The 10,000-nt window shown below is 42.5% G+C and overlaps 2 protein-coding genes across 5 annotated transcripts in view; both read left to right on the top strand.

The window, feature by feature from the left end:
- camk4 (calcium/calmodulin-dependent protein kinase IV) overlaps positions 1–9,146 on the top strand; it is a 21,734-nt gene extending 12,588 nt beyond the window's left edge. For all 3 annotated transcript variants that reach the window (XM_048259624.1, XM_048259623.1, XM_048259622.1), the window contains exons 7-12: positions 4,461–4,551; positions 5,140–5,214; positions 5,430–5,505; positions 6,050–6,176; positions 6,978–7,130; positions 7,477–9,146. In XM_048259624.1, coding sequence (XP_048115581.1) covers positions 4,461–4,551; positions 5,140–5,214; positions 5,430–5,505; positions 6,050–6,176; positions 6,978–7,130; positions 7,477–7,638 — 684 coding nt within the window. In that variant the 3' untranslated portion in view covers positions 7,639–9,146. The remainder of the gene's footprint in view (positions 1–4,460; positions 4,552–5,139; positions 5,215–5,429; positions 5,506–6,049; positions 6,177–6,977; positions 7,131–7,476) is intronic.
- A 295-nt stretch (positions 9,147–9,441) lies between these two features.
- The window catches only part of kcmf1 (potassium channel modulatory factor 1), a 14,306-nt gene continuing 13,747 nt past the window's right edge, over positions 9,442–10,000 (top strand). For both annotated transcript variants that reach the window (XM_048259466.1, XM_048259465.1), the window contains exon 1: positions 9,442–9,642. In XM_048259466.1, coding sequence (XP_048115423.1) covers positions 9,627–9,642 — 16 coding nt within the window. In that variant the 5' untranslated portion in view covers positions 9,442–9,626. The remainder of the gene's footprint in view (positions 9,643–10,000) is intronic.

The following is a 10,000-nucleotide window of genomic DNA, read 5'->3' as shown; positions in this document are numbered from 1 at the left end:
AGATAACACCAGAGCTCGTCTGAGGCGGCCTCCACCCTTCCAAGAGCCCCTGTGGGTGCTGCGCATTCCATCCGTATCGCCGGCGCGGTCGTGACGCTGCTTGGCGCAGTCGCAACGCGGCTTGGCGCGGCTTACCACGGCACAACGAACACACCCGGGGTTTTCGGGACGTCCCTTTGATGTCTGAGTCACTGTAGGCATGCAGAGAATTTTGTAGCGAGTGTTACATTTCTTTTTTCAAAGTGATTTTTTTCCCTCTCTCTTTCTCTGTCACTCTTTCTCATTATGTGTGCCGTGTGGAGAGCATCCTCCTCAAAGACGCAACATTGTTTACCAAAGAATTCAGGAGACATTCGGGATTCTATTTAATAATGGCATTTAAGGAACACTTGCAGATTATAAATATTTTAACATATGTGTAAAATGGGCTATTGAGGTTCATTCTATAAAATAATTTCTGGATTTTGCAATTCAATTCTCTGATGCCTGTTCAACTGCTGGATGATGTTGAATGGTGTTGGCAGGTTATGTTGCATCTCTACAGTGAATTTGTGCGAGTAGATTCAGGTCAGGAGGTGACTGAACATGACAGTGATTTGACAGTGGCAGCGCCCCTACGTTTCTGAGAGACAGAGGAAGAGAGAGGAGAGTTTGGGAGAGGAGAAAGGAGAATGGGAGAGAGAGAGAGAGAGAGAGAGAGAGAGAGAGAGAGAGAGAGAGAGAGAGAGAGGACACCTTATGTGTGTCAGCTCCACTGAGCTTTATACAGAAAGGGAGAATTCCCCCCAGGACTCGGGTGAGGAAGATAAGACTCAGGGCCCCTCACAGTAATTGGTGAGGAGAGCGTGATGCAGGGAGCAGGGACTCATTTAAACCTCCCGACAGAAAAAAAAACAGACAGCGAGATGGCCACTGCCACAGCCACTGCAGGCTTATGTGTGCTGACCCACAGATCCGTGAGAAGCACTCCGGGGCCGGATATGTTCCCAGCAGAACTGCTCCGGGGACACGACCTGTGCGGTTGTTTTGAGCAAGCTTCACATTGTGCAACTCTCACCTGAATGGGATTATGCAATATGAATGTGGGTGGATGCTGTAGGTGTGTGTGTTTGTGTGTGTGTGTGTGTGTGTGTGTGTGTGTGTGTATATGTGTATGCATTACTCCGTATTCAGTGTATCAATTATTTATCCCGGGATTCTACTCCCCATCCCCCATCCCCGTAAACCACTTTGTCAGTCTTGGCTGTATTGAGGTCAGTGTTGCGTTATGTTGTCTGGTGTCGCCTGGACGTGTTGTTCCCCTCTTCAGAGTGACTCAGGGCCTCCTCAATTAATGGGAGGAAATCAAATAGATGTGCCTCCATACCATCACCACAGTGCTGTCAGGGGGACTGAGTGACAAAAGTTGATGTGGATGTGTCGGGAGTCGCCCGCACCCCCCTGTGCATTTCCAAGCGACCTAACATCCATCCGTTTTCCATCTCCATTTGCTCCGTGTGCTCTGTCAACGCATTCTCCCGATCCCGAACGATGTCTCCTCTCGTGGTATCTTGCTGTACTCATGCATTTTACATTATGCCATCTCCCGGGAGTAGCTTTTAACCTAAGTGACCTGCAGTGCTGTTTAGGAATGCATTTTGTTATAAGGATGGAACACTGGCTGAAGTTTATTCCACCATGGGGTTGGCAGTGCTGCTGTGCATGAAAACTTGAGGCAGTCTCTTAAGACTTTTATTTATGGGTGTCAAATGGAACAGCTGATGGTGTTGCTGAATTATTGAAAACCCCAACAAGGCATGTTTTTTTTCCCAGCTGGTGTACAGACTGGTCACTTAGAGAGTTTTGTCACCGGAAAACAGATGTACAAGCTCTATATAGTGTTATTTACCAAAACAAATACCCCAAAAAGGAACCATCTGGTTACAATTTTTGTTGAGTAAACACTGAGTGATCTTGTCCAGCTATCTTTATAGCATTCAGGAGGTCTGAAAAGAGAGTTGCTCAAGGCTTAGTCATTCTTTCGGAGATAAGACACTGATGCTATTTTCAAAACAGACAACTACAATACACAAGGTCTGCTGTTCATCTCAACCAATGGCTGGCATTATCATCAAGGATCTGAGCTCAAGTTGCTTAGGCTTCTTTCTTTCTATCTTTATTTCTCCCTCTCTCTTTCTCTCTCACTCTCTCTCTCAAATTCAAATTCAAATTCAAAAAGAGCTTTATTGGCATGACCATGTGGTATAGTGTTGCCAAAGCAGACACACAAACAAAAACAACAACTAAGAAAAGTAAACTTATGACTGCTAAACTTTAACAATAAGACTATTTTTTTAAATTAATAAATTAATTCATACATAAAATGAAACTAGTAACTAAGATTCACCATATTCTCTCTCTCTCTCTCTCTCTCTCTCTCTCTCTCTCTCTCTCTCTCTCTCTCGTAAATTAACTGTCTTAATAAAGGTGACTCTGCAACTCCCCCCAGTAACCAGGCAGACTTGTATGCTTACAGTGCTCTGTTTAAGGAGTTACCATGGTAACCTTACCACCAATGCACCTGCTCATAATAAAAAAAATGGGAACATGTGACTAACACAACTGGTTTGTATAAAGCTAACCTTTCTGCAATCTCCATGGTCTCTGTGAATCCATTGCACTATTAATGCCGTAAAGTAGCCACTGATGGCATTGTTTTGCTGTGAAAGGGACATTAATTTAGCAAGTTGGAATTGATTATAAATGGACAACGCCATGCATTAGAGGCAGCAGGCTACAGAGTGTGTCTACTTGATTTCATGTGGGTGGGTCTGGGTGAAAGCGTACTCTTGGCAACAAGGGGAAAACAACATGTGCTTCTTTTGCTTTGATGTTTCCAAGCTACGCAGTATTCTCCAAGACATTAAATCAAAGGGTGGGCCGTGATCAAACATGATATGGAGGGAGCAGATGAGAAAAACTGGGTGCAATGGTGGCTAGGGCTGTGGGCGAGTATGTTGATGAAATTTGGGAAGTGTGTCAGTCCGTTAAACACACACACGCAAACACACACACACACACACACACACACACACACACACACACACACACACACACACACATTCACTGCCTGCCCCCGACCCACTCTTTCTCTAGCCCTTCTATATAGGTTATTATCACCATGGTCATGTAACAGGAAATTAAGGTGTTGAGGGGGTTAAGACAGTTGCCATTTGATTAAGGAGTGAGAGTGAGGATCTTGTTCCCACTGAGAGGTGAGGCAACAGCTCTGGCAGAGGGACCCTGTCTGGGCTAGTCCTTAACTAGGCTCGTCTGTCACCTTAATGAGTCCCACTGTAAAGGACATATCTGCTGGCCTGTTGGAGCTGTCTGTCAAGATAAAAGGTACATCATGCAATTAAAGCTCAGGAGAGATATGCTTAGTTAGAGGAGTGTAAAGGCTGGGGGCCCCACATGACAAACGACCCTGGCTCTGACCCACCCAAAATGGGGTAAAAGACAAAAGGGTATTACAGTGACTTACTGTTGACATTCTTCTGGTATAATGTTGTGGAGATAATGCTGAGTGCTGTTAAGGTAGGGCAGGTTAGGAGGGCTTGGTAACACAAGCCCTCTCGTTATACTACACTTTCAGCTGATGCTGGGCGTGAAGATGCTAGTTTGATATTGGAAATGTGTGTGTGTGCAGTGCACGTGTGAGTGTCTGTGAGTGCATGTGTGCGTGTGTATTTTAGACCCATACAATTGAAAAGAATTCCACAATCTAACTGCACCATGAATTCCCCACTCCTCTTCATTTTAGATAGAGTCGTTTACCAGGTCGATATTTGAGCAGATGAGGTCTCCATGCTTGTGCAAAAAAACATCACACTTGGCAGAATTCACACATGTAATCACAGCCTTGTCAGCCGAGACAGTGTGTTTGACGTGAACAGAAACAAGCACGTTCACCTGCTTTTGTTCTGTGGTGAGCAGGTGTTTGGCCATCAGACTTGGGTTCCCCTATACTTGGCCCGCCTGTAGCACATGCGTACACATTAATCTGGTCACAAACATAATCCTTGATAAGGACTCAAGTTGGGTTCACACTGAAAATAACACCGTCCTCAGACCGGTGATAATTCTGTACAAGCAAGCAACACTAGTGATCGGGAAGTGGTTTAGAGGGGACAATTCCTGTTACGACTTTGACAATTCCTCTTACGATTTTGACAATTCCTGTTACGACTTTGTTGATTTATATCTATAACACTGGGTTTATTACGCTTGAGACAGACAAAACAACTAAATTTTCTTTAAACATTCTTTGTTTCCTAGATCAGATCTACCACAGCAGTCTTACTCTGTGCTTTTGAAAGTAGTTCTACTCAGCCTTTGTTGTAAAAATAAAATCACAACCAAGTGGTCCTCAGCAAGAGATGAATAAAAGATTTAAGCGATTGTCTCCCCTGTGCCTACAGTACCTCCATGAGAACGGTGTGGTTCACCGAGACCTGAAACCCGAGAACCTCTTATATGCCACCTCTGCTCCAGATGCCCCTCTCAAGATAGGTGAGTTACTCAACCGAACCCACCCACCCTGGGCAGAGAGATCAGGGATCGACTAGTTATGCCTGATCAGCCAGAGCGTATATAACGTGTCATAAGAGGAGTTCCTACCATACTTACCAATGACACATAACTCTCAATATTTTCTCAAAAACGGTGCCTTGAAAAGCACTATATAATTGCAATGAGTTGTTGTTGATGATGTTGTTGTTGTTGTTCTAATAAACTTATTTTGTAGGTTTGCAATTAAGCATCACAGTTGTCAGTTTATAGGGGCATCTATTGGGAAAACAGTTTAATAGAATACCTGCAAAAGGCTAGATAGCTCCTACTTTCAAACTGAATTGTGGTGAATAGCAATGTAATGACAGTTGTAAATTGGAAAGATTCATACTAAATTACTCCAAGATATCGAGCTCTCTGCAAAACAATTGTTTACAGGCAGCCCAGTTGTTTGTTTGACAATACAATGCAAGTGACAATATACATACCGTATTTTGTTTATGCTCAATAAACTGATTTTCTTAAAGTCTCCCACTAAGACTTATGACTGTAAGATAGTTTAGAGTGACATCCTGTTTCCTTTCCCAGCTGATTTTGGCCTGTCAAAAATTGTGGATGATCAGGTCACAATGAAGACTGTGTGTGGGACGCCGGGGTATTGTGGTATGTGTCAGTCATTCTTTTTTTTTCTTCAACCCACAGTTTTGGTTTCTCTTTCAATTTGAAACAGTAAGAAGAAATGTCTGTAGTTGTCTGAGGATATATGATTACCCATAGAGCCTTTTCTATCTCTCTCTACCTCTTTGCTCTTTCTCATCCTCCTTTCTCTCTCTCTCTCTCTCTCTCTCTCTCTCTCTCAATCTCTTTGTCTTGCCCAGCTCCAGAGATACTGCGGGGATGTGCATATGGGCCTGAAGTTGACATGTGGTCTGTGGGAGTTATCACATACATCCTGTGAGTTCTGAGGACAGCCCCCACCCCATTGCCCCTACTGTAACACATATGTTACATTTTTAAGCTACCTTTTAAATTCATTGATCAAACAGAATGCACTTGCCTGCAGGAGCGTGAAAAGGTTACAACCCACTGATGGAGTGTATATTGTGTTCTCGCCATTCTTAACTTAATGATAAACAGTGCTTGATTAAAAACGTTGCCATTTAAAATATTCAGATGTTATAAAAGCTCTCTTGTTTGGATCAAGAGGATTACATCATACCATGCCCTTCCTTGCCCTGGCATTAAAAAAGTAGTTCCTCACACATGGCAAGTCATTGACTTACAGTTAATATTAACATTTACCAACTCCTCTGGTAAATGTCAGATCAAGCATCACCGAGAGTTTCCATTTTCAAGCATAATGTGTGTGTGGTATTATTTGTCCCAAACATTTCACAATGAGTAATAGATGAATATTGTCTTCTCCGAGGACTAATATTTGGTTACCACATCCAGTTATTGATTTATTTGGCTCTTGTGGTCATCTCGTCTGTGGCAGGCTGTGTGGCTTTGAACCGTTCTTTGACGACAGAGGCGACCAGTACATGTTCAAGCGAATTCTCAACTGTGAATATGAGTTTGTCTCCCCCTGGTGGGACAATGTGTCACTCAACGCCAAGGACCTTGTGAGTAATCGCTGAAAACAAACACGCAACAAACAAAACAAACAAAAAAGATGACTGTGCTATTTGCATGGATATGATTGTTTTTGTTTTTACCCACAGCGCGGGGTAGTAGTTGAAGTAGAAGGTGAGAGTTGATTTTATGGGCATTGATGAAACTAATTGGAGGATTATTAATTTGGAAATGAGAAATGAAAACACATGAGAAAATCAGCCTGGTTGTTTTTTTCTCCGTGTGTGTGTGTGTGTGTGTGTGTGTGTGTGTGTGTGTGTGTGTGTGTGTGTGAGAGTGTATGTTGCAGTGTCTGCAAGCAGGCCTGTGTGTGTGTGTGTGTGTGTGTGTGTGTGCGTGGTGTGTGTGTGTCTCAAAGGACCGGGAGGAGTTGTGCCGTGTAAGGCCCTTTTTTGTCTCTCTGCAGTAACCAGATTGGGCTTCTGGTTACACCAAGAGTGCACACTAATCAAGTCTATCTATCCTGACATCCAAGCAGTCATCTTAGTCAGCAGAGACTGAATGCTTTCAAGATTTGGTGGCTAGCACTCATGGTTTTTTAATGAGCGCCCAGTGCAGTTTCAATCTCTTGCCTTTATTTATTTTGCAAGGTGTGTGTGTGTGGGGGTTGCCTTTTTATTATTGCCTGGAGCGGAATCTTTAAAAAACGTTGGACAGTTTGTACCATGACTCTGGCCCGACTTTCTGTCTGTAATTGATATTGGTCTGAGACGGGCAATTAATTCATTGCTGCCTGACCCAGTTACATGGTAGTGATTATTATTATTATTGTGGTTATTGTTGGCTGGCAGGTGAAGAAGCTGATTGTCCAGGATCCAAAGAAACGCCTCACCACTCTACAGGCGTTGCAGCACCCCTGGGTGACCGGGAAGGCAGTTAACTTCGCCCATATGGACACGGCTCAGAAGAAACTCCAGGAGTTCAATGCGCGCCGAAAGCTCAAGGTAGGCAGGGGAGGCCAGCCAAGGGGTGGCAAAAACATGCAGGTATAGTTACTGTAGTTTACAGTATTTACTGATTCAGAGATTCCACTTGGGGATGCCAATACATATAAGATTAATCTCCAAATCTACTGTTAATATTACTTAAAGGTATACAGTCCAAGATTGTCTAAATGAATGTCAGAAATGTCAGAATTATGTACTTTTCAGCTTTTTTTCAGTGTTTTTTTTTATTATTATTTTCATCATTATGATTTCATATTTTAAAAAAGAAGATAGTTGTTGAGCACTTATGAAGTAAAAATAGTGGTTTCATGATGCTAATGTGAGCCCCAATTTCATTTCACAGGCGGCTGTCAAAGCTGTGGTGGCGTCCTCTCGACTGGGCAGCGCCAGCAGCCACAGCAACGACAGCAGCAAGAACAACTGCAATCACTCATCCAGTCAGGAGGGGGCGGGAGAGAGCGACACACAGAAGAAAGACACCCCAATTCAGGAGGAGGGCTCGTAAGCCCCTACACACGGATCTCTTTTCCTTCCCTACCACAAATTAAACATAGAAAAGTCATCATCCTTCAGTTCAGTCGAGGCTGAGACAAGACTTCCTTAACCCCCCCACACACACACACACACACACACACACACACACACACACACACACACACACACACACACAAAGTTTGGAAAAAATGAAGGAAGTCTTCGGTTGGATTCAATGCATGTGACTGTTTCATGTATCAAAATAGTGTGTAATGGGCACATGGCCATAACTTAACAACAAACAAGTATTTGACTTACAAATGAGATTCTCTCTCTATCTCTCTTTTTGGTTGTTTGTCCATTGTTTTTCTTTGGCTGTGAATATTCATGTCATGGCCCAAAAGTGGGCAGCTTAAAGCAGTTGTGAATGTTATGCAGCCGAAAGGTACAATGTGAGACCTACATGTGAGTTCACAAAGGTTCGCACCATACTTTGGTGACCCAACGGTCAGAGGCTAAAGTGCTTTTAGCACTGTTTTTCCTCAGTTGTATTGTTGATTAGTATTTTGCTGCTTTGGTAAGAAAAACAAAATGTGTTTTTTAAAATGTACAGAACTTGATTAGATTTATATGCAATACTCATTGTTTTAAGACTCAGAATTTCTGAGTGATTGTTAAATGTTATATTGTAATGTCAAAGGAGAATGCCTTATCTTATATTAACTAGTTTTTACACATAAGTCGTGACAAGTATTTCTTAACTTATTAGGTTTTGAAAAACCGAGCTGGAAGAAAAACGGTTTTCATATGGGGTAGAACAGACAGAGCTTTAGGAAGAGGGTCAGGGTCTTCTTGTTATTTTTAAGTATGTCAAATACAAAATGCTTTTTCTGATTGTGTAGCCTAGGAAGTACACACTGTAGGCATCATTCTATATGGTGATGTAGGCCTAAACAATCCAAGTCAGTGCCAAAAAAGATTTTTAAAAATGACATCCCACTCTATGGGTTGCCTAATTCGTTTTGCTCCATCTCTGTCATATGGATTGTCACTGCAATCAGCAAAATCTTTAGTTTTGTTGATTTTCAGAACTGTGGTGTGTCTTACCATCATAAAGCAGGAGCTTATGGACTCTAATGACATGTATCAAAGAGAAAAAAAAGCCACCTGAAATGTTTTTACCTTTTGAAATGTACTCATAGCATGCTTTAACTTACAGTATCAGGGAATGCTGTTGATCAAAAGTATAGTTGATAAAAGACACCCGAGGAATGTGTTGTTCAACAGGGGTTCTTGTTTTGCATGTAGGAATGTTGAACTTAAGTGCTGCAATTGTCTTTGAAAATGCACTGTATTTTACTGACAAATAACATGTATTCTATGTTTTATGATAGAATGTTAGGACTTGAAACATGTTGACACTATTGTGTCACAATTTGTTAAAAAAAAAAAAAAGCTTGTTTCTATGTCAGATGACTCATTCTGAAGAATCTGTTAAATCATTAAATTAGTCACAGAAATAAATCGTGTGGAATTCCATTGACTTGCAAAGTCTTTTTTGTTGCGTTCAGTTCATTTTTGACAGCCTAACTGTGGGCAGGGCAGGATGGCATATTTGAGCAACTGAGGTCAAATCCTTGCATGGGTCCACATGGGACACGCCTTTTTCCTAAAAATGTTGTACTGACTCGTAATCTTATATTCAGTAGGTGGCGATATATAGTCATACTCTTCATAACTTGAGAGGCTTGAGAATTTGCCGCCGTCATACCACCAAAGAAGAAGAGATAAATTGACAAGTACGCCCCCTAGCGTTTTGTCCATAGTCCGCAAATGCTCTATCACAACTGCTTCATGACAGACGGGGAGGGGGAAGCGAAGAACTGTAAGCCCCGGATCCATCTTCAAGAGAAAATTGGAAAGAGAGACCGCATCCCAGTTTTATTTCTTTTTAGCGGCATCTTTCCGTGTGATCCGTGTTAGGGAGCCCGAGGAGGGGGCTGTGTCACTGTCTGTAGGATGTCCCGACATGAAGGTAGGTGAAAATTATTCGATCTAGTGCGTCGTTGGGTGAGAATTCTAGACTGGCTAGTCTTGAGCCGTGGGTTGCCATGTTTTGTATTGAAATGCATTGGAAAAGACTCATGATGGCGGCCGCCATGAATTTTGCAACCTTTCTCCAACCTCCCCTGTTTCTTTTTAACTCGTCTGTTCAAATACGAGAACTGATGTCCGTAATAAATAAAATCTGCCGTAGGACGTTTACTCGGGTTTCAACTGAAGTTATGTAGATTATCTGTTTTGTACTCGCGGCCGGGTTGATAGGACGTCGGTAAGCTAGTTGGCTAGCTGGCTAGCAAGCACCCTATGCGTTGGCCTGTAACGTTAGCAAA

The sequence above is a fragment of the Alosa alosa genome, chromosome 12 (assembly GCF_017589495.1).
Source record: "Alosa alosa isolate M-15738 ecotype Scorff River chromosome 12, AALO_Geno_1.1, whole genome shotgun sequence".
Lineage (NCBI taxonomy): Eukaryota > Metazoa > Chordata > Actinopteri > Clupeiformes > Clupeidae > Alosa > Alosa alosa.
Note: the sequence above shows the minus strand (reverse complement) of the source record. Positions and strands in the feature narration are given on the sequence as shown.